Below are 25,738 nucleotides of genomic sequence, written 5' to 3'. Positions count from 1 at the left end.
TTTCCATGATATATTTGAAAACTGATGCATCTGAAGAATGGTACAAATAATATGGTAGATACCTTGTCATCTGATTTAAATTCTAAGGTGTTTTACAAAGATTTCCAGTGAATGACGATAAAGGCAGCAATGTAGTTGACACAGATAATGTCTCCCCATTTAGGCAGCTATAAATACTTTGCAATGACTTGAATAACATCCATCACAAATATACAGCCCAATATTTTGAGAAAAAAAGGAGTTCAAAGTTATACTCCTAAATTTCTAACTCCATTATTACACTCACAAGTGAATCACTGCCAAGCAGTCAAATGCTCCTGTTGAGGTCAATGGCCATGAAGTAATCTGAGTGAACAGTGGTTGATTTGAATATTTGCAAAAAAAATTGTTGCCATGGAAATGTCTATTGTTTGCATATACAAACATAGATCATTTAAGGGTGACAACTGGCACTGATGATTTTATGAAACTGTGGACCAAACCTGGAAATGGTAAGTAAATTCAGACTCCTTTTTCAATAGTAATGAGTCTTGATTGAGCAGTGATGGAATAAAAGCTAAGTGAGAACTTGGATCAATATCAAAATGTATAGTTGGAGAAAAGCCTGAAGGTGTAGCTGACTATGAAGTACTCATTAAGAAAAAGAGGTATGTTATGCTGCCTCCAGACTACATGAGGGGGCACTTTAATGAAGCACAGCTTATCTGCCCTATATAGATGAGTCACAGATGCCCTCACAGTCTTTATGCAAAACTCCCATTGACATTAATGGGAATTCTCCATGCAGAATGAAGATTGAATATGAATAGAAACTTGCTGAAAAAAATAAAAAAGGGGATTTGATGTATGAAACTAAAGGATGGAGCAATTTAATTATAACTGACTTTCAAGGGGAACATTTAATTTATTTTAAAGTTCTCCCAGAACAAACAATGTATATACTAATACCTAAGCTCAACATGGATTTATATTTTGAGAAACAATAAAGTAGGTAGTTAACTGTCTCTAGATCTACACTGTAGTCACTGTAGCTCAGACAGATATACCTAAGCTGCTTTTATCATATTCAGTTTGGGTGTTCCTAGAAGTGTAGTTGCTGCAACCTAGAGCTCAGCATGACCTAACTCCTGAATTATTAACCTACCTTCTTTGGTGACTACTGCAGCCTGTACTCAATTCCATGCCTCCACAGCAATGTTTCTACAGTATCCTGAGTTAGTTTAAAGCTAACTTAGGTGTGTCTGTACAAACTACAGTCACTACAGTGAGTGTAGTATAAACATACATTCTGTCACATATTATAGATATATTTTTTCTGTGTGAATTGCCTGTGGTGCAGAAGTATTGTTGTCCCTAGCCTGTGTTCCATATACAATTCATGAGCAGAGTTAATCCCCTAGAAGTAGGATTTTCAGCAAATAACTTATTAAATGGAAGAGGTTATAAGTTCACCAGTACAGAAAAAAAGAGTGTTTTAACTCCTATATCTTTCACAGACATGGGTACCTTCCAGAAGCCCTGAACCAGGTACTCATCATACTGCATATGCAGTTTACATTAAAGCTATTGTTGGGTAATAATAAATGAAAAATACTAGGTACAAGGGTTATAACACAGAAGTCCCCTCTCCCAGGTGATTCCTCTCATCATTGGTCTGCAGTGCTTCTCCTTTTCTTGCTAGCCACCCCTGGATGGCTCAATCTTGTATTAATTAGACAAAGGCATAAATTCAGCAGGAAGGGGAGAATGCCTCCAGATTACTGCCAATCTATAGGTCAAGTTAAAATACCCATTGAAGATGTTGGGGATGTAGATTTAAGCCCAGTCATACTAAGGGCCTGGAACTTTGGCCACCACCCTCCAGGGCCAGTTCTGTTGTCTCTTGCTTGTTAGAGGAGAAAGTAAGTGGTGGCATCATTGATGGCTGTGTTTTTTTTAATCCAGAAGGTCATGGCTGCTGTCCTTTGTGCTGAACCCAATGTTAATCGTTTGTATTAGGTGAGCTCTGAGCTTGTCTGTCAGATTAGCTCCCTTGATAGCTTTGGCCATAGGCAAGATAGCTATAACTTTGGGTATGAATCAGAGTAACAGAACTCTAGGCCTCTAAATAACTTCTGGTGAAACCTTACATATCTGTGGATTCTTGAGTTTGTGCTTTTTTAGGAAGAGTTTTTTGTGGCTTGCTCATTGAAATGTTAGGCAGATTTTAAACACCTAATGTTGTTTTGATTCTTCTAAATTGAACTCTTAAACATATACCATCCACTCTTTCCATTTAGCCAATTTTATGCAATTATTTCATGCCTTCCCTTGAATTTCTGTAATCTACCTTCTGATATACGTATTAACATTGAAAAAGGACTAAAAGATATACTTCCATATATTAAAAACACACAGTACCAGAAGAACTTGTATGTCTTCCATTATTGTGAAATTTATCCCTATGTAGCCCACCTATGCACCATTTAAATTCTGCATGAACTGCAATAGGAGGTAAGTGACACAGACCTTTTGTTGCCTTCCTCCTCCAGCCTGAGTTTCTACCTTGGGTTGTAGAGCCCAACAGTTATAAAACTGGATTAAAAAGAAAGACATGTGGCTATGTATGTAACTGTATCAATTGGCTCATAATTCATGTATGCAGTACCATTACAAAAAAAAGTAACTTCTAATATTTGAAATGTAATTTATCTCATTCTGGATATTCTACAATAAATCCATGTTGTTGATTTTACCGGGGAGGGCTAAGAGGGCACAGATCCAGTGGAGAGTCAAATATCAATATATACAGTTAAGAATTGTTACATTTGCTTTTGTAACTGCTCATAATTTTACAATACACTCTTTCTAAGAAAAGGGGAATAGAGAGGTGCTGTTCAGGTAAATTACTACATCTGTTGGATACAGTTATAATGTATAGCGTGCCCATGTCTCTAGATAAATACTGTTAATTGAGTTGATTGCAATTATTTGTGCTAGAGGCTCAATAGTAAATCTTAACTGAAAAGTAACTTCTAAAGAATACAAGTTTATGTGGTCTTCTGAGCTTATGTTCATTGGGAGATTTAAAAAACAAAACAAAACATGTTTTGCCAAGTCAGATAAATATTTATAAATATTTAGACTTAGTTGAATGGAATGGCTCCAACCTCCCCTTTACCCCACCTTTAGCACATCCAGTGCTGGGACAGACATTGTTGTATCAAGCCTTCACTTCCAGGTGATTGCTCCTCACCTGACATGTCTGGATGTTAAGGGGATGAGACATATCTTGGCTGGCAATTCTTCCTAGGCCATCCTTTGGCTATGGGCTGACATCCCTGTAGCTGGACTTGTACCAGCATGAAGTACTGCCAGATTGGTTTTCACTGAGATGCCCCTGTGGCTGTGTTCCTTACCACGTTGTGCTCTATAGGCTTGGCAGCTTTCTTCTGCACCCTCACCACCTTCTTAGGTCTCATTATTAGGTGTCCACCCTTTTATCTGCAATTCTAGGCCTCTGTGCTGCTGATTACATTGTGGCCCAGCTTGGCTCTCTCTCTTGGCCTTGAGGCCACATTATTTCCCTGCCTCATTTGGTGGTAGCCTGTGGGTCCATTTCCCACACTTCCACATGACAGCTATAATCTGTTTGGTCCAGTGATATGTTCTGTGTTGATGAAGAGAGACAGCTGATATCTGGATCTGTGGCCTGGTGAGGATTGGAGTTAGGGAGTCTGTTGCTATAGATGTTATTTGAGGTTATTAGAGGGTTCCGGTAAGCCAGGACAGGCTTGCTTCCCTAGGCTAAATTGATGTTCACCGTTTTACAGGAGGAAATTAATAATAAGTCTTAAGATTTTTGAGCTGTACATGTTAACCAGCAGGATTCTTTTTTCCTGATTCTGGTATTGTAGCAGGTCAGAGCAGGGACCGAGCCATAGATTTAATAGATTTCACAGACATTAGGGCTGGAAGGGACCTCAGGGGATCATTGAGTCCAGCCCCCTGCCCCAGGGGCAGGAAGTCAGCTGGGGTCAAAGGATCCCAGCAAAATAAACATCCAAATGGCTCTTAAAGGTGCCCAGAGTAGGTGCTTGCACCACCTGCGGTGGCAGTCTATTCCAGGTCTTTGGGGCTTGGACAGTAAATAAGTCCTTCCTAATGTCCAGCCTGAAACAGTCTTGGAGGAGTTTGTGACTGTTTGACCTTGTCATCCCTTGGGGCCCTCTGGTGAACAGGCATTCCCCCAGATCCTGATGAGCACCCCTTATATAGAGTCCTGCTCTGATTAGCTACAGTTCCGGGATCTAATTGAAAGCATGGGAGACAGGTGCCTCCAGAGTCATGGGGGCACTTGCACTGCCAGTGGCCAGTCATTGATGGGAGGGTCACCCCGTGGCTGATCCTACTGACCCACAAGTGGCATCGGCGTGCCCCTAGCGCTTCCAGGCACACTGCTGACACTTCTGGGAGAGTGCTGGAATTTCTGGGAGAGCCCCCACTCCCCAGCCAGTGTTCTTGGGGAGGGCACCAGCACTCTCATCTGTCCCCCCTGCCCAGGAACACTGGCTGACAGGGAGTGCACCAGCACTCTCAGGGAGTGCACATGCACCCCCATGCACCCACTACACATTGCCATTGATTGAAAGTGTAGTAAACCCTGTTGTAGATCCCTTAGGTGTGCATTCTGGTGAGTGGGGTTGGAGAAAATACAGTTGTAATTTAGAGCTTGACTGTAGACAGTAAATGTAGTGGTGCACTTAGGATGAATCTGTTAGCATGGGGTAGCTGTTGCAGGCTGGTTTCCACTACAGTGTGGTACTGATGTGGCCACTGTAAAGTTTTACAGTAGTTTTCTCTCCCTATGAAATCTTTTCTTTCTGCCAACCCACTCATAGTACTTGATAAAGTTTTTTGTTTCCAATAAAAGTTCATGCCTCTCTGAACCATGACTCTCTAAGGTGCCACTTGGTCTATCTTCTCTGGGATACTATCTGCAAAGCGATTTTGTTAGTTATTGTAATTGTTTAGAAAACCCCACCAATATAGAATCATAAAGGTGTCCTTAATGTATACATAGAGATACGTTTATAAACAGATATCCTATATGTCCTGCCTGTTTAGTGGAAAGGGAGATGTTTTAATACAGTTGTATTACCTGGTTCTAGATATGCTGCTGTTGCTATGATGATGGGTGGTTTTGAAATCTCAGACATTTTTTATACATTATCCTATACTGTTTTATCATAGTATCATACTAAGATACTGTTTTGTCTGAAAATGCTGATTTATTGAATGAAAACCAGCATGTTTCCATCTGGAGCATCTCCAATTTGATAAGCTTTAAAAGAATCAAGGACAGGCTTCCCTCGGCATCTTGCCAGGTTTTCTAGTGAGCAGGTTTGTGTCCAAGGCTCTGTTAGCCATCTCATAGTTGGGCTTCAAGGCTTCCTGACATGGGACAGAAGTCTAAAACTTTTCAGAGCCCAAGGGTTTATGTCTCATAGCAGCTTCATTTTGTGGATTGCCATAGGACTCTGAAAACCGCCATGGCCACAAAAGGCATATCTCCAGTGCAGCCAATCACAACGGGGAATCTAACTTTTCTGCTGCAGAGACAAGAATTCAAAAGCTCTATCACTGAAGCCAAAAATTGAGAAGATTTAAAAAGGGATCAGGATCCAATTTGGCAATTCCTGTATTTCCAGAAGTTGACAAGCTAAATATAAATTTTAGGGAGTTGATAATAGATCACTGTCACTCAGAGACCATCCACATTGAAACTTACTTTTTCATGTTGTTTTATCTTTTGCCTTAGACTGTCACCCAGGAGATAGAACTGGGTGTATTGGTGTCTAATTATATCTACCCAGAGACTTTGTATTAGGCACAGATTATAAATTTATAAATAAATGCTGTTTACAGAAAAAGACAAGACTAAAGTACTTCCCAGATGAATTACTCTACAATAGCCATGCATGTTTATTTGTTACTAATAAAAATGCTTTCAGAAGTGGCAAATGTATTATCAATTACACAGTTGCTTTATTATCCAATGCTAGGAACAAAATTGTTTGAAGTGTAGGAGGAAAACACTTAATCATTAGCTGGTTTCTTAATATTAAAAAGTTAATGGAGATGATGAAGGTTTGGGGTTTTTTTTTCCAGTAGTGCCATATAATAATGCACTGGAAAATTGACTACTCATAAAAAGTATGTTTTTAATTAATGCATTAAAATTATAATAGTTTATGGGAACACACTGAATTCTGAAGGTAATACTTGTGGAAATAAAATTGAGGATGAAGGAGATAGTTATAAACAGTGATAATCTCATGCACAGATATTAAACTTAACCTTTTTTAGGGCTGTCAGTTAATCGTGGTTAACACGCACAATTAACATGTTAATTGCTGCTCATATTAATTTTTTTAATGTGTTAATCATGCACACAGTTTTGGAGCCCATGCCTGGACTCCATTCTGCCACTGTCACTGCCAGCTCCAGACTGCTCCGCAGGGCAGCGGTGGCAGCACAGAGGACCACAGGGCAGTCTGGATGTGGGCTCTGGGCAGCTGCAGCAGGGGAGGGGGGAGTGCACAGACATAGACACAGACATGCAGCAGCAGCCGGCAGGTGGCCAGGAACGCAGCACAGCAGTGTGTGGAACAGCACACAGCAGGCAAGTCTATGAATCAGAATGGGCATGGGGAAGGGAAAGGGTGTGGGGAGCAGATCAAGGATCCCACAGCGAGGGAGGGAGTGGGACAGAGGCAGGGGCTGGGGTGAGTGGGGCTCTGGGGCTAAGGCAGGTTGTGGGATGGAGCCATGGCTGGCTCATCCAGGGGCACTCCCACTACTGCGTGTACCCCCCAGATTTGTGAATGGGGCAGAGACAGCCTGCTGCTGTGGGCTTGGGCTTGTGCCCTGCTGCCTTTGCCTTGGGTGCCATGCACTGGCTGTGCTGTGTCCCCTGCCCACCCGGTGGTGGGAGGTACAGCATGGTGTTGTGCAGCTCCTGGAGCAACGGCAGTCGGGTGCAGAGTCCGGCATGCAGTAGCAGCCTGCCTCTACCCCACACACAGATTCTGGGGCACATGCCCCCCATACCTCCCCTGGGGGGGTGCACAGTGCTGGGAGTGCCCCCTCCACACTCCTGAATGACCTTCATGCAGCCCTTGACCCACCCTGGCACCCCATTCATCCCTGCCCCTGCCTCTGCCCCACTTCCTCCCTCAGCGTGGGGTCCTTTATCTGCCCCCTCAGCCCTTACCTGCCCCATGCCTCTTCTATCCCACACACCTGCTGGGCAGTGTGTGTGTCTGTCTGTCTGCCCTTCACTCCAGACCCACAGTACCCCACTTTCTGCTAGAGTATATGGGAACCCCTTGCTCTGGGCTCTAAATCTCCCACGCATACCCACAGCCCCCTACACCTTTACAAATCGCCCCCACAAACACATCCTACATCCACCGCAGCTGTACAAAGTACATGCATAATTTTGCCTAACTGAGTTTTTCTGCACATAATTTTGAGTTTTTAGCTGTGGGATTAAAATCACAATTAATTGCAACTAATTTGTTTAATTGTGCAAGTAATCACAATCAAATTTTAATTGTTAGACAGCTCTACTTTTTTATTTCCAAAAAAGGGAAGTCTCTCTGCCTCGACTTAGTCTTTTTTGGTGGAATCTTTCAGAGATTGCTATGAGACAAGTTCCCAAATGTTTTTAGATTGTTGAGTAAGACCAAATCAAAAACACCACTTATATCTGATGTCCAGGGGATCAGTGCCAAGTTTGCAAACCCTTTAAAATATCACTCCTAAGCTGTCCTAACATTATACAGTGAGACCATCACTGCTGCTCTGACTTTTTTATGATACAGAAAGAGCTAAAGTGTTTAGAATGGATTTAAGAGCCCCAATTCCAATTCTTAGAGGATTACCCTCTCAGTTCTGCCTACATTGCAGAAGATATTCTTCATAAACTTTGCTAATACTATTGGGGATTGGAGAGTTTTTTACTAGATAGAGGCCATGGCTTTATGGTTTTATTGTTATGAAGTACCTTAAGATCCCCCAAAAACTTAGATGGGCCTCAAAAAATATGAAGATCAGATAGGCACAGGTCCCTCTATCCCTAGGTTGCAAAAGCTGTGCACTCCAGTTTAAAGAGGCACAGAATGAGATCTCATCCATAGTAGTTACGGATGGAATAGACCTAGTACATCACAAAGTTCCTCTTTTTGCCAGCACAGGATTGTTCCCTTTGGTGAATATTTGACTGTTATATCACGTTCAGTTTTTAAAATCTAGTAGGATATGGCAGCCACTACTTCCAAGGGATGGGTGACAGTTCTACAATCTAATATATTTTAATATTGATACATCTCCATTGCTCCACACTAAATTATTCCTGTCTTTCATTACTCTTATTTTCTTACCAATACACACATATATAAGGCTCTTACCTTGCATACTCTTTTCTGATTTCATGTATACATAGATACATGCATGCACACACACACACATATATACATGTATATAGAATCATACATATGTTCACATATACACACATAGTATGGACAGACTTGTTGGTTTGAAGAACCTTAAGAATTCAATTTGAATTCTTTTGAACATATATATGGATAAAATATTGAATCTGTATCAAACTCCTAATTCCATTTTGACCATAAGGTTGGTATTTACCTTTCTCTTGTATTTTATGTCCATCTTGGTTTAATATTCACAGGGATATACTAGCACAAGGATTTCATAGATTTCATAAACATTAGGGCTGGAAGGGACCTTGCAAGATCATCGAGTCCAGCCTCCTGCCCGAGGGGCATCATCTGCAGTCATAGGATCCCAGGAAGATAAGCGTCCAATTTACTCTTGAAGGTGTTCAATGTAGGTGCTTGAACCACCTCCGATGGCAGGCTGTTCCAGACCTTGGGGGCTCGGACAGTGAAGAAATTCTTCCTTATACCCAGCCTGAAATGGTTTCACAGTAGTTTATAACTGTTCAACCTCGTCATCCCTTGGGGCGCTCTGGTGAACAAACTTTCCTCCAGATACTGGTGGTCACCCCTGATAAACTTATAGGTGGCCATCAGATCACCCCTGAGCCTGCACTTTTCCAGGCTAAAGAGTCCCATGGCTCTCAGTCTCTCATCATAAGGTCTGTTTTCCTGACCTCCGATCATGCATGTGGCTCTTTGCTGGACTCTCTCAAGCTTCTCCACATCCTTTTTGAATTGTGGGGCCCAAAACTGGAAGCAGTAATCTAGCTTCGGCCTCACCAAGGCGAAGTACAAGGGGAGAATGATGTCCTGGGATTTGCTTGAGAAGCATCTATGGAAGCAAGCCAGCATTTTGGTCGCTTTAATAGCCAGAGCATTGCATTGAAGGATCATGTTCATCTTATGGTCAATGATGAACCCCAATTCTCTTTCTTCTGTAGTGCTAGCCAGTGTAGCCCTGCTGAGCCTATAAGGATGCTGCAGGTTTTTCCTCCCTAGGTGGAGAACCTTGCATTTTTCAGTGTTAAACACCATCAGGTTCTTGTCTGCCCATTTTCTGAGCCTGTCCAGGTCAGCCTGGATTGTCCTCCTGTCTTTGGGTGTGGATGCTTTGCCCCAAAGTTTGCTGTCATCGGCGAACTTGGCCAGTCCACTTCTGACTCCAGTGTCCACATCATTAATGAAGATGTTAAACAATATGGGTCCAAGAACAGAGCCTTGGGGACCCATGACGAACTGGGCACCATGACGATTGACTTCTGTCTATTACCACCCTGTGGGTCTGACCACGGAGCCAATTTCTCAGCCAGAGAATCATGGTGTACCCAAGGCCACAGTTGGCCAGTTTTGCCAAGAGGTGATCATGGGATACCAGATGGAAGGCTTTTTTGAAGTCAAGATATATGACATCAATTTCTTCTCTGTTGTCCAGGTGATTGGTCACCTGGTCATAAAAGGAAATGAGATTGGTCAAGCAAGACCTACCCACAACAAACCCATGCTGACTATCCCTTAGGATGTTGGTGTCAACCAGTCCATTAAGGATAGCCTCTTTAATGATCTTTTCTAAGACCTTAAGACACATATATATATAAAAAATAATTTAGTTTATAGGATGAAAATCTGCCCTGATTTCTTCTTGACTTCAGATTAACAAGATTAACTAGGTCTCTCTGTACATCACTGCACCACTAGGGATTATTCAGTGCTTCAGTGTCCCAGGGATTGATGGGATGCATTTCTTCAGTATGGCCTTCAAGGTGTCCTTGAATGCCTTTTTTTGCCCACCTCTAGGCAATATTTTTTAATTGGTATAAACTTTGAATTGGCAAAAAATATGTAGTCCACTGATCTGTCAATTGACAATCATTGACCAGTCAATTGACTGGCTTGCCAGCCTTAGTTTTACCTCCCCTGTCTATTCAAACAATGCCCTGGGATAGCATGGGTAAAACATTTCTAAGATAAACCTTGTTCTGAGTGGCTTACCTTTAAAACATTTAAAGGGTACTTGTGATGGTTTAGGACCCTTTAATGGGTTAATGTTCATATTTTAAGTCCCTCTATGATGGTTTAAAAGTAATCTGTAACATGGCCCAAATCTCATCAAGATCTTCTATAGGTTCTCCTTTCTTGAACATGCAAATGATTCTGGCATCTTTGAGGTGAGAGGAAGGAATCTGTTCCTTTTACTTGATTTTCTTAATAAGTATGGCTGTGCTGCTTGTAGACATGAAGAAAAAAAGTGCTTTACCAGCAGCAGCAGAGCATTACTTTGACCTGGCTCTACAGTGACTGTATAGAATGGTTGCTTCAGTGCAGCTTTTTGGAGCTTTTATCTAAAGTTGATTCAATAAGCTATTACATAAAATCACCAAAGAAGCCCTATAAAGCAATCAATCTCTACAGACGTCAGATGAGACAAGTCCAGCTAACACACTGCCTCTTCTGGGCATGCACTGGGCTCAGCATGGGAGCGCATCAAGTTCAAAATAAAGTGGGCTTTGTTTGTTTGTTTTTAAAACATTTTGCTAGCAGTCTATGCATTATTGATAAGAGAGTTTTTTTTTTCCATTTTGCTTATAAATTTCAGTTAGTATTCCATCAAGACCTCATGCTTTGTCATTCTTCATCAGCTTAATGGCTTCCAAAACCTCTAGAAAAGTCAGTGGATATGCAAGCGGATTCTTAATAGGGTGTTGTTGAATGGCCTTAATGGTATTGTCTTTGATATTAGAATCTTAGTTCAAAATTTCTTGAAAGTGCTTCTTCAACTGTGGGTTGATGGTTGAGAGGTCTTCATCCTTGGACCTCAGAGGGATGGCTCCTTGTATACTTAGCTCATAGATAGATTTGGTATCAAAGAAGACACTGAAGATATGCTGTGGCTGTCAGCAAACTTTTGAATCTCTTTTGCTATATCATCCTATCACTTGTTCTTTCACTCTTGAATTTTCCCCATCTCTTCCAAGTATTCTTTTCTGTAGCCCAGGGCCCTTGTCCACTCTAGTACTGAAATCTCCATGAAGAATTATCTTGTCTTCTTTAGATACAGATGACAGGATTTTTTTGAGTTTAGAACAGAACTGTTCTCCTGTTTCTTTACCTGCATCAAGACTCAGGGTGCATGCACTGATAAGTGTTGCATGTTGTCTGTTGGTCAGTTGAAGATGAAGGGTCATGAGGCACTTGTTGATGCCAAGTGGACATGCCAGGATCTGAGTAACAATCTTACTCTGGATAAACTCATTCATAGTGTTGGTTTTGCAATCATTTTTAGCTTTTCCTTCCAAAAAAAAAAAAAATGTAGCCACCTCTGTGCACTCTGAGCTGTCCCTTCCTGAATGCATCTGGTCTTGCTAAATGCAGTAGTGTCATACCAAATTATGCAAATTCTTGATTTGTCATATCAAATCGGCCAAAATTAGCAATATAAATAAAAGGGCTGGAACAGCTGCACCCAGAAGCTGTGCAAAGCTGGAGTTGAGAGCTGTAGATACCAGGTGATAGGAAAGTAGAGCTGGAAGGGAACTCGTAATCTAGTCCAGCCCCCTGCCCAGGGCAGGATCATTCCTGACTAAATTACCCCAGTCAAGTGTCTGTCTAACTTGGTCTTGAAAATTTCCAAGGATGAATATTCTACATTTTCTATAGCTAGCCTTTTCTAATGTTTGACCACTTTCACAGAAAGTTTGTCCTAATCTCCAATTTAAATTTCTCCCGCTGAAGCTTGAGGCTGTTGCATCTAGTCCTGTCTCCTACAGCCACATATAAAAGGCCATCCCCATCCTCTGTGTAATTATTCTTCAGGTATTTTAAGACTATTATAAAATCCCCCCTCAGTCTTCTCTGATCCAAACTAAATAACTCCTAGTTGTTTCAGACGTCATAAATATTGCTTTCCAGGCCTCTAATAATTTTTGTTTCTCTGTGCTGGGATCTTTCCAAATTACCCACATCCTTCTTGAAGTGCTTTGTTTCAATTCCTAACTACTTATGTTTCATTTGGAAAAAAAAGAGATTAAGTGAGAACATCATAGCAATTTTCAATTGTTTTCAAAACTTCCATGGGTGAGCCAGAGGGACAAAAGCTGTCCTCCTTTGCCCCAAATGGCCGAACAGGAAATAATGGATCTAAGTTGTAGCAAAGCAGATTTTGATTAAATTTGGAGCAGGGAGTGGACACAGGGTTGCAGAGATCCTAACTATTCACTAAGTCAAATAACCATAGGACAATGGAACAAACTGGCTAGGCAAGTTAGGAAATTTCCTGCAGCAGAGATTTTCAGAGAGAGGCTGATAAGAATTTGTCCAGATTGTTTTAGGAATAGCACAACCTTCAGGATAGGATCTTGAGATAATGAAGGAACATAATATTCAACACTGAATCAGGTGCCTGAAGGATAGGGATGAACACACTTTCTGGTTTCTAACAGTTCTTCCCTTGGACAGAATAAGATTGGCCTCTGCAGATGGACTACTGTCTACGGAGAAAGTGGGGGAGCTGCGTGCTTCTCCAAACAGAATAGGATTGCTCTCCTGAGTGGAAATAAATATTTTTTTGCAAAGCAGCTACTTTTGCCAAGAGACTTAGATGTCTAATAGGTGGAATACCATCTGAACCATAATGAGTGCCTTTACATATTATTCAATACACTCTTGGCACTATATGTATGAGATAACTAATAATAAGTGCATCTTTTTCTCTTACAGAATTACAGAGCAGTTCTTGTGGCAATCCAGGTGTTCCACCAAAGGGTATCCTGTATGGTACAAGATTTGATGTTGGTGATAAAATCCGATACAGCTGTGTAACTGGTTACATTTTGGATGGACACCCCCAGCTTACTTGTATAGCTAACTCAGTGAACACAGCATCATGGGATTTCCCAGTTCCTATCTGCCGAGGTAAGATAAATGTTATGTTATTTTTTTTCAGATACATTCATGAGATAAGGTAGCTTACTACAAGACAAGTTTAAGTATTAACTTTTAGACTATGCCTATAAAAAGCCCTTTCTGAGTTTCTGTATTAGTACTCTTTTATGCATATAAATGTCATATTGAGAAATAAATTTTTTGGTGAAAAGAATAGAATTCTGAACTAAAGAGTTAGGATTACATTATAAACACGAGTCATTGCAGAATTGGAGCGTAACTAGAAGTATCCTAGTTGCAGGTGGGGCTTTATGCCATTACTGTTTTCCAAGTAGGTATTCGTTAGAAAGTCATGGAGACTGGTTTGGCTAACATGAAGAGGTGGTAATAAAAGGAAGTGGTAACACTAATTCCCCTTGAAATAAGGGAAATGGGAAGGAATTTTGCCTATTTTCATTAATTTATCTCATTTGATTTGTGATTGCCAATTAGTCATTAAAATGTAATCAAGACTTTAATATGCAAGTGTGGTGCTCTACCTTCTTCCACTTCATATTGGACAAGGGCAATCTAGGGACTACTTTTCAAACAGTATTTATGTGAATGAACTACAATTATCTATCATTAATAATCTGCCATTTGTGCCATCTAAGAATATCTAAAGTTAGCCAGCATGTATTCAAAAACACATTTTTTCATCAAAAATTCAAAATCTTCAAAAAACTAAAACTTTTCACTACACACACACACTATGTTAAGGGCATAGAGAAAAAAAAGCCAAGCAGGAAATTCCTTTTTTATCAAGAAAAAATGTTTGAAAGGTCTTTTTTCTTCATTCCAATGCACAACAGAAACACAATTAAAAATCTTACTGTTTTTGCATAAATTGGAGTTTGATTTTTCCTGACAGACCTAAAGATAAGTTTCAGGAGAGCCTCCTGCAGAAGCTAATGATTTCTTTTCTGCATTGAAATAGTCATTGATATGCTATACTCTCACACTGATTCAGGAGCAACATTTCTTCCTGTCTCATGATCATGGGGGTCGCATATTTTAAAAAGTAGTTGTTCTTCAGGGGCTCAGAACAGTACCCAATACAATTACCATTGCTTTCAAGGAAAGCAAGGTAATTGATAACCTGTGCAGTGATCTCTCTCTACTAAAGAATCATGTCTTTATCAAGTTTTATCTTAAGAAAACATAATTTTTTCCCCTTCTCCAGCTCCTTCCTGGAAGGCTGCTCTATAACCTCCTTTCCTTAGTGGTGAGAAGTCTTTTTCTAATATTCAAATTACATTTATTCATGGCCAATTTATGTCCATTTATTCTTGTAACAGCTGTATCATTCTATTTTAAATAATTCTTCTCCCTTCCTTGTTCACTTCTCAGTGTCATTAAAGGGATCAAGCCTGTCCTCTCATAGCCTTTGTATTGCTACTCTAAATAATTTAAGCTCTTTTAATCTTCTCTAATTATTTCCATTCATTTGGTTTGCTAGTATCTCTACCTGTGCTAGTATGAATTCTTGAATGTGGGTGACCAACGTTGTGCACAGTAGTCCAGATGAGTTTTGACTAGTGCCTTGTATGATAGCAATAGTACTACTTCTCTCTGCTTGCAGTACTTTTCCTGATGCATCCTAGGATCATTTATAGTTTTCAAAGACCCACTGAATTTATAATTCATAATTATCTTGTAGTCAACAAGTAAGCACAAGTATTCCTTCTCCTCTGTTATTTCCATGGAGAAGCTGGAACTGCCTCCAAAAAGTGGTCAGTAAGACTAAAGTTAACATGCAACTGTGGGGATATTCAAATGATGCAAACACCATGTGTGAACATGGAGGAAACTTTCAAACTACAGTACACAAGCTGTCCTGCCCATGTACAGGATAATTACATACCGATGAAGACCTCGCTAAAGCTACAGATTGAGCAACAGTATGTCTATTTCTTAACCCAAATTTGAACACAGTGATAGGACATGAGAAAAAAAAGACAGATCCATTGCATTTCTGGTTCATAATTATCCTATGGTCAACAAATATGCACAAGTTGTCTTCCCCTTCTGTTGTTTCCAATTTATAATCCTCCAGTTCATTGCACAAATTGTGATGATAAGCCCTTAAACACATGGCCTTGTACTTTGTTTCATTAAGTTTCATCCATTTCTGTTTCTCCAGTTCTTCCTGTGTGATGTTCTATGTACACACTGCCTTCTAACTTTGAGTCATCAGCAAATTTCATTAGAACACTCCTACACTTTGTGAAAGGGTCACTAATGAAAATATTAAATAAGATTGGGCCCAAAACTATTCATGAAGAGCTCTACTAATATCTTGTCCTATCCCCATGGTTTCCCTTTCAGTACCTTCTACTGTTGTCTCCCATTTAGTCAGTTATTAACTACTTTGTGATTCCTGTACTAATTCCTGCCTTCTTTATATTAACTAAGTTTTTGACTTACGGCACTATATCGAGTCCAGATTAGATGTCCCTCATATAAGTTTTCTAAACTATCAATTTTGTAATCAAAGAAAGCTATTGTGCAATGTAGTAAAGCATGCTTTTAGTAAACATAGAGTTGCATTTTATCCTGTTTTCCATTTATATCTTTTTTTAAAAATTATTCTAAAGCCTTGCCTGCTGTTGAAAGACTAAAGGGGTACTATTTGACCAGAATATTTTTTCCCAGTATTTTAAATACCATGATGTAAATTCTTCAATTAAACATTACCACCCTCAATGGGATAAATTTATTAAAATTCCTTTCAATTTGAAATGGCATGTACCACTTCTTTTAATATTCTAAGCATGGAGGCTATACTCCCTGGCTGACATAGTAAACTGTTTCAGCTTTGTTTCTACAGCTGATGTAGTGATTTCTACACACCCTTTGCTTCCATGTTCATCTAGTTTTGGGGCCATTCACAAAATCCCCTACCCAACTGTTATTGCAGAGTTGTCCTGCTTCTTTCTATATGGTTATTTATTTGACTCAGAATTTTTTATTGCTAGTTCCTCTAATTTCCTTAGCAAAGTCTAACTCATCTTCAGTTTTGGCAGTTTTCTGTTTGTCCCAACACTTTCTTACCTCCCAGATAAAGGTGTTCTTTTGATTAATTTCTTTTTACCATTCTGTGTAGGCTATTTGCTTATACCAATATGAGAGAGTTATATATCCAGCTGAACCAGAGCTCTTCCCTACAAGTCCTCTGGTTGCTCCCTTGCTAAAGATGGAAAGTCCAGCTAGTTGTTCCCACTTTATTTTAAGAAATTGAAGATCCTGAGTAAAGATGAAGTTACATGTTACACTTCGGACTGCTAAATCTGTGCAATGTTGAGTCATGATAAAGTTAGAACATGTTGTGAAATACCATTTCTTATCTTTCAACTACAGGGTGGAGCTAAGAGCTAGGACACCTGGGCTCCTATCCTTGCTCTTTAGGGGAGGGGGCGAGGGGGCCTGGGAGTGGTACAGGATGCTGAAAGATTGCAAATTTGTGTTTTTATCTCCATGATACACACTGAAGTTACTTTTAACATGAGCTTGGTAATGTTGCGATGAACCCGGCAGAGCTGGCAAGCCAAGCTCGGGGTCGCGGTCACGGTGGATTGGCCGGGTGGTGGCTATTGGCACGGACAGGTGGGATTAGCGGCTTTGGAGTCTGAGAAGTACCCAGGCGTAGTGATTTAACAAAGGTGGTTTATTTTACTCACGCTTTGAAGCGGAGGCACACAGTTGCTTTCTTCGGTTACAGTGATAACGTACAAACAACAAGGGGGTCTGTTGGCCCACGAGGTTCAGTCCAAAGACCTAGTCCCAGGGCTGGTCAACAGCTCATAAATGGGTGTAACAAACAAACAAAACTGTAACGCGTAGATAATGAGTCGCGTGACGCCAGTCCACAGCAATGGACAATCGGGTGGTCGAATACGAAAAGCCGAGGTCGGTAGCCAGAAGGTGATGCAGCGAAGACGTCAGTTGGAGGGATAAGCAGAGTCGTAGTTAGTGAGGGAAGCCAAGGTCGATGATCCAGAGCCAGGTTAAACAAAGTCCAAAGGGTGATCCGAAATCGTAAGCCGTTAGTCAGTTCAAAAGGTAAATCAGGAGCCAGATAAACGTAGTCAAAAACCGCAATGGTAACGAGTGATACTAAATACTAAGCGAAGGAGGCAAAGGAGGAGATCAATAGGCCCTAAAGCCTGACTCAGAGAGCAGTCCCTGCAGCAGCAGCCTCTGTCTCTAGTCCACGCGATCTCCACACACACCAACACACCACACATACCACACACCAAGGGAGGGGCAAACAGAACTTTTTATATCAATTTGGTAGCCAATCGGTGTGCTCTCCGCAGAGAAATTTCTAGTCCGATTACCTCATGTCAGGTTCTGACTGAGCATGCTCCATTAATTCTCACATTTTGCATTTTAAGAAAGTAGGTCAACAATGATTGACAGCTCCGCAGGTCACCCAGGGGGCAAGGACTGGGTGAGCCTTGGAAATTTCCACTCACAGCTTCAAACCGCGCATGTCAGTTTAACCTCTTCTGTACTGGCAGCACAGACTCAAAAATTTCCATGACAGGTAACATGACCCAGAGCTAACTCCACGTGAAGTGAACTCTGAAACACTCAGGGCACATCCAGATGAGCATACATGTGTGGTCTGTAGTGCCACAAACATGCTTGTGGTGCTGCAAACTGCATGCACTGCACAGCATGGGGATTTTTTTTTTTTGACACTGGGATCTCCTGGCATCAAAAAAACACCATGCCAGAGAAAAGCAGGGTGTCACACGTTGTGGCAGTGTGCACTGCCTGAAACTGGAGCCTAGTTGGTTAAAGCCACGCTCTAGCTGCTGACCAGGCTCTTAATGCCCAGACCGCCGAGGCTACTGCCAAGGCAAGCGCCCAGGACCGCAAGTATGGCTGGCCCCAGCCTTCCCTACTTCACCCAGAGCAATTTTCTCTGTACTAATGCCACATGCAGGGGCTTGCACCAGGGCAAAAACAGCAGCATTAATTTGTGTCACTGGTTTTTCCCCCGTGGCAACTACACACCCCTGCTCATGGGAATGCAGCCTCCATTAACTCCATTAATTCTCACATTTTGCATTTTAAGATTAAAATTAACAAACCCCTTAGTTACAAGCTTCCTTTCTTACCCTTCTATTTAGTTCAAATTTAATCCATTTCTGATCCCCCTCTTCAAGGTTACTTTCCCTGACTAGTCTTCTGTAATGATATACCAAATGGAGTATAAAATGCTATCACTTCTTCTTGATTCAGTGACTATTGGGTCAAATAACTCCTCAGCATTCTCATCCAGGAATTATCTGGTTCCTGCCATTATTAGAAGCATTTGGTCTCTATCTTGTTTCTAGGAAAATGAGGTTTCCCCTTGTGATAAAATTCCCATTAGTATTTCTCTCTCTAATAATATGAAAGAAATTTAATATTAGAAATCTCATACTAGAAATTTATAATTTTGGTTTGAGACATTTATTATTAATACAGACCCTTTGAAAGGTAAGATTAAGGTTCAGATTATTACATTTAATTTGACAAATTTTGAACTATTTTCCCAGTTTATTAAATTCAAAGATAGGTGCAAATTCCTGCACTTAGAACAGAACAAGCAGATGCATAAATACAAAACAGGGAATGACTGGCTAATCTGAAGAAGTGCAGGATAAAATGTGAAGGTTATAGTGGATCAAAAGCTGAACGTGTGCTAATTGTTACAAAAAAAGAGGTTGTATTTCCAGGGGTGTCACCTGTAAGTCAAGGTGAGTGATTCTTCTTCTTTATTTAGCACTGATGATGTCTCATCTGGAGTGTTGTGTCCAGATGTTTTGGGATTCAAGAAATACTCTGACAAACTGGAAACTCCAGCAAAGAGCAACTAAAATGATTAGATTTCTAAGAAACATGATTTATGAAGGAAGGTTGGAAGACCTGAGATTGGGTGTGAAGAGAAGAAGACTGAAAAGGGTTTTTGATAAGTCTTTAATAAACAGAGAGTGCTTATAAAGAGGATGGTGAGAGAGTATCCTCAGTGGATGTAGGAGACAGGACAAGACCAACTGTCTAAATTGGAACAAGGGAGATTTAGTTTGGATATTAGAAAGGGTATAATATTTCTGAGGACAGTTAAACACAGGAATTGAGGCTGTGAAATCTTCATCCTTGGAGGTTTTTAAGAACAGGTTAGACCAGAGATATACCAGCATCACTCCATGCTAGAGGCAGTCCATGCTGACTCGTGCTGTGCTGACTGTACTGGCATGATCAGCCACCACTGCAGCAATGGCTGCTTTTGCCACTCACCACAAAGGCAGTACCTGGGGCTGCTGCCCTGATTGCCCACCTGACACACATGCTCCGTTACACCCCTGAGTTAGGAAAACAGTTGGATCAGATGGGTTAGATGGGAATACGAGTGCTACGGATGTAAATAATGATTAATTAAACACTCATTCAAACTCTCCTAATGTTATCAGTTCACCAATAGCATGCATCTACAGGGGACTGACTCCCACCTGTACTCACTCGTTCTCTAGGTGGCAGCAGCAGGCTGAAAAAGCCCCTTGCTTGCTGCTGCTGTATGCAGCTTTCTGGGGCTGTGGCAGGGCTCCCTGCTGCTCCATGTAGCTGGCCCTGGCCCCCAGGCAGCCATGCATCAGCATTGGCAGTAGCAGCACTGACACAAGGCTACCCAGGACCAGAGCCAACTGCAGGCAGCAGTAGTGAGCTTTGTCACAGTCCCTGTGAAGCTATGGATGGCAGCAGCGGGTCTCATGACAGATGGTGGAAGAGCTGCAAGGGGCCCAATCCTTCTTGTGGCCCTGGTCCTTTCCCTGATCCTTTCCCCACTCTCTGCCCCGGGGCTTGCATACACCTGCTGCCAGCCATGAGCTGGGCTGGGGATCCACCTGCTGTGAGTAGCCCATTGAAGGGGCCAGCCCAGGAGGAGTCCCAGCCTGGCTCATTGCCAGCAGTGGATGCACACATGCCTTGGGGTGGATGGTGGGGAAGGGACGGAGGCTGTGCTGCCACAAGAAAGACTGGGCTCCTCACAGCTTCCCAGCTACTTGCCTGCCATGTTAGGTACTAGTCCCTACTTCCTTCCTCCCTCTGTCCCTCTCTCCCACCTGCCTAAGCACTAGTCACTCCTCCGCTCTGCTCCCTGCCCACCTTCACGTTTTTTCCTCCCTCCTGCCTCCCCTGCCACCTTCTGGGTCGCTGTTCCTTTCCTCCGTTTTTCTCTGCTGGACTACTCCCCATCCCGTGCTAAATGATAACCGGTAAGGTATAACCCGTTATCAATATGTGAATGGTTAAATGTTTAACCATTCACAACCTTAATTGGTGCCTAAGCAAGGGGTTGGACTATATGACATCCGTGAGGTCCGTCCCAGTCCTATTTTCTGTGATTCTGTATTCACATGTGAACTTGTATGCCTATTGGATACCCCCCAACACTAGTGCCATAGAAGCACATTTACAATCCCTTTCTGATTGTACGGCGGACAAGAATCTGCCACTGTTGTATGACTACCTTTACATTTATTCCTGTATTAGTCAAAGCAGGCTCATCTTTCTATACCTCTGCTTCACTCTTGATTTCTCTTCTACAGTGAGTTTTTTCATATCATTATAATGCTTGGTTCTATGCCTTAAGCCAGCTTCTCTGTTACTTTCCTCTGGTTTTTCCATATTATTATCCTGGATTTTTGCATTAGTATACACATATCTCAGTGGTTACTCTGTGACTTCACTTATTTTCCTTTTCTGGCTAATATGTCATGCAAATTGCTCCTTTGATCCAGTGGACTTCCTGGTAAGAGTAAGGCAGGCAAGATCCCTGCTTTGTTGTAACATGAAGAGTATCTATATAGAGAGAAAAATAGACTTGGATGTAATTCAGGAAAAGTCTTTCTAACTGTAAGGACCATAGGACAATGGAAGAAGCTGTCCAGGAAAATTCTGGAATCTCCTTCACTGGAGTTTTTCAAAAGTCTAGATCAGCATTTGTTTGGGATGGTATTCCTATACCAAACGTAGCACACATTCCGATAGCACATAACAAAACGTACAAAATTCATGTAAGGAGACCACAGGACACATGATGTCCTATCCAACCCCCACAGTTATCACAGGGGACCTCAATCCTTTGGACACATGATAGAAATATGCTGCCACTAGTAACAGGTCTTTGGGGTTTCTAAGAATTATAAATAGTGATTTTCTAAAACTATATTGCAAGACTCAAAGGAGTTCAATGTTAAAACTCATTTTAAAGATAAGGATGGATTGATCACTGCCCTAAAAATAAATGGTGCAAGTAATCATATTAAGTTAATTTAATTTATATGCAAACAGAATATAGTGCTGATCAGTAACTTATTTCTCTAAGAAGGCTGATTTCCAAACTTGAGAAGAATTGTAGGGAAATCTGAGTGGGAGAAAAAAGTAAAGGGTGTGCTATTTTTTTAATAAGCGTAGTTAAGATGACCCAGGTAATAATAAACTAGCTAATGACATCAATTAATAGAGAGAAACTTGATGTTGAAAAAATCAGTAAAGAATTAATCATGAGAACCAGTATAATTAATACTAATCAGCAAGATTTTATGGAAAATAGATCTGTACGGTAAAATTGATGTCATTTTATGGAATCACAAATTGGGTTAAAAAAAGGTAACCTGTTTCACAGAGATGGGTTTAAAGCAATTACTCAACCTTTCATGATCTTCTGATAAATAAAAGGGCACTACATGAAATCAATATAGCCCTGGCTAATTGGATTAAAAACGATTAACTCTCACAGATTACAAAAGTAAAAATAAATATAGAATTTCATCTAGTAGGGATCCATTATTGGCCTAGTGCTTTCAATCTATGTATTCAATTTATTATCAGTAAAATATGCTGATAACATAGATTCATGAAGTGGTAAATAATGCTGGAAACAGATCATGTGGCCTGGATCACTTGGGATGGAGGGTTCATTTGTACAGCTAATTGGCATGGACATGCATTAGTTTACATAAAACTTTCATAATGAAGGTTTTGGTGTGAATATGAGACTTTAGAAGTGGGTGATTAAGGTACTAGTTTCTGATGTGGCAAACAAAAATCCAGGTCTGCATAATGAGTATGCATATGCCCTGCATAATTTGGAATGATAGCAAATGGATGTCAAATATCCATAGTTCTTCTTAAACGGAGTTTTCAACCTCTGGTCAGCTCTACTAATTTCCGTGATACGCACTACAGCACAGCCAGATTCAAGGTCAAACACCTTCTCATTGTCTACAAGTCTCTACATGGAAAAAGAACTTCTGACAGTAGACACATTATTTTATTTATTTTTTTAAATCTAGCATGGACAGGATCCTGTGTTTCGAAGCTGGATGCACTGAAACTAGAAATAAGGCACAAATTTGTAATACTAATTTTAACTAACCACTGAAAGAGCTTTACTGGGGATTCAGTACTGTACTGAATCCCCAGATTCAGTATAGTACTGGGGATTCTCTGTCACTTGTCTTTAAATCAGGACAGGATTTAACAGATTTGACATACCATTGATGCAGCAGATGATGTATTCAGATTCTTTGCTTTGTGTTATGTTGATAGACAGATTAGTATGGTAAACACAATGGTAATGGACGTGTCTATGAATCTGTGTTCAATCTGAGGAATATGTATCCTTACATTTCATATGTAATGGCTTGGCTACTTCTCTTCTAATAGGTTCCTCATCACTTTGTATAATCTTGTAATTACCCAATGCATAACTTTGCAGGAACATGTTAATAGTGATTACCCTCTAATGAGTTTCTCTTCACTTTTCCTCAATTTCTGATGGAAACTTCCCTTGATTAAACCCTCATCCTTAGGGAGTTCCACTGATAAATATCTTACCCCCTACCAATGACATGTACATTAAGAAAGTATAATCCTGAAGTTAGTGAACAATGGTATGTGTGCGTGTGCACTGATGTCCCAGGTGAATTCTTTTCTAGAGAATTGCTGATGAATAATCCTTGGTGATATGTTGTAGCTTGTAATTATTGCCCATTTGAATCTGATAAGTTTGACAGGAAAAAACATATTTCTATCTCCAGAAAACACTGAATTTCCCTGTCTGGTTCATGGTAAAATATATGGCCTAATATGAAAGACTCAAGGCCTAATGTGAAAATCCCAAAGTATTAACAAAATATTCTGCACTTACTATTGTGTCAACACACAGGGGGCACAAACAGATGTCACAGTTACATTTGTGCTGAGAGAAAAGCTTTACCCTGAAACAGCTCTACAGTTTCTTTTTGTTCAAGGACTTGCTTGAGAAAAAGAACTGGCTCTTCCACAAGAAAGACTGATTCCCATGAGGAAGACTTGCCCTTTCCTAATCTAACTTGAACATCTATATAGCTCTTCAGGTGCTGAGGACACCCAATATCCCACAATTCTCTGCTTTCTCTCCTTCTCTCTAAGGTTCCCTGATAGCTCATGGGACGATGCAGGGGAAAATCCCCTACCCCTTTCCTTCCAGTCAGCTGATTGGCAGTAGTTTGGGGCATTCCCTTTAGGGTCATGCCATGGGAAGATGTGCCCATCTCCCCCTGACCTGCTCTGGTCAGTCCTGAGCAATGATGGAGAGGCAGGAAACTGGGAGGGTTCCTTCCATGGGAGATGTCCTTCTCATCCTGCCAACCAGCTAATTGGGAGGGAGACATTTTCCATGGCCTGTTTGTGGCAGCTGCTACTTTTCAGCAGATGTCAGCTACCAATTGACAACCTCAAGTAGAGGAAAGGACAAGCTATCAATTAATGGGCTCCCCTAAGTGGAAGGGTGCCCAAGAGAATAGCTATCTAGTATCCCCTGGCTCAAGAGTTTGCCCATGTATCTCCTGGTTATTTTTAGCTGTACAAGTTTCCGATACATTCTAGAAACGAACACTTGTTTTTGGCTAGGAAAAGGACTAAACAGCCTTGAATTCATAGATTACATAGTTCCCTTGTAAAATGAGGCCTTTGTAGATAGATACTACTTGCACAGCCCATTCTCTTTTCTTACTCATAACAGCTAAATTCCAATAGTCGTGATTTTAGATTATTTTAGTATACCATCTTTCTCTTTGGAAACCTGACCCTGAAATCAAATCCTTACAGGTGGACACTTCTATGCATCTGGATTTTCATGAAAATTAACCGGCTTCCATGTAGGCAACAAGCTCTAACCATGAGGAGTTCAATTACATAATCATGGCCTAGGTTCTTTGGCACAGAATTGATTAATTTGGTTTTCTAACACATATTATGTGTTTTTGCCAGTTTTTCTTTGTGGAGATTCCAAAATAGTTTATTGATCCTCTAGGGTTTAGTTTCTACCAGTTTTCCAGCACAAATCAAGAGAAAAGTATTTAAAATAACCAAGAGAATAGCAAAATCTTTACTTTCTTTCAAAAGGTTCTGATTTTGTTTTTATGTGCGAGTTCCAGCAGGACTGTCAGACGTTCATTAAAATAATGTAATTGTATTGGACTTGGTAAGACTGAAAAAATAGGGCAGTTAAAAGAAAAACAATTTGGATTTATTCTGTTATGTAGTGGACAATTATGCTGTGCATAATCCATGACCAGTTTTTAAGCAGAGTCTTCCTCCTTGATGCATTAATTTTGATAAGGATCTTTGTAATAGTGAAACATGACAGCAGCTGTGTAAGATCACCTTCTATTTCTGAGATAATGTTGTAGCTTGCAATTTTTATATAATGCAGCAAAGTAGGAATTATTTGGTGACAGCTAATAAATAAGGTCAAAGTTATATTTAATATTAGTCATTCTTAAAGGTTATATTAATTAGTCACCTTGTTAATCAGGGATAATATTCTGATTTATATTTTAAAAGGTTGTTCTATTCCAGGATAAAAGAAGCAAGTATGTCATAGAAACCTTTATTGTAAGGCTGCTGTATTTTGTATCATTTGAAATGAATTTTAATTTTGGGAAAAAGTAGGAAGAAGAAAATAGTTTTATGGGTTTTTTTTCAGAGTTTTACTAAAATGTTTTAATCCAAAGATAGTATGTACTTGATCACTCTTAATGAAAATTATCAGAATTATTTCTCATGCTAAGAGCTCCTTTTGGTTACTCTTGTTTTTGCCAAACTTTATTAAGTCTGAAATTTTCCATTCTAGGTAGGTACCTTCCTCAGACTGGTTTTTATGGAATTTCAGAAATAATTGTTTAATTTTTTCTTAGGATGAGATTTTTTTTGCCCATGTTAAAAAAAAAAAAACGGTTCTCACAGCTATTTCATTTTTTCTTTGAGAATCT

General features: G+C 40.4%; 1 protein-coding gene across 4 annotated transcripts in view; it reads left to right on the top strand.

Moving 5' to 3' along the window:
- CSMD3 (CUB and Sushi multiple domains 3) overlaps positions 1 to 25,738 on the top strand; it is a 1,311,906-nt gene that overhangs the window by 304,571 nt on the left and 981,597 nt on the right. For all 4 annotated transcript variants that reach the window (XM_090040525.1, XM_090040524.1, XM_090040523.1 and 1 more), the window contains exon 4: positions 13,218 to 13,412. In XM_090040525.1, coding sequence (XP_089896651.1) covers positions 13,218 to 13,412 — 195 coding nt within the window. The remainder of the gene's footprint in view (positions 1 to 13,217; positions 13,413 to 25,738) is intronic.

This window comes from Crocodylus siamensis, chromosome 3 (assembly GCF_052110815.1).
Source record: "Crocodylus siamensis isolate JL-2025a chromosome 3, ASM5211081v1, whole genome shotgun sequence".
Taxonomy (NCBI): Eukaryota; Metazoa; Chordata; order Crocodylia; family Crocodylidae; genus Crocodylus; species Crocodylus siamensis.
The sequence above is the reverse complement of the archived record's forward strand: the minus strand, read 5'-3'. Positions and strand labels throughout refer to the sequence as shown.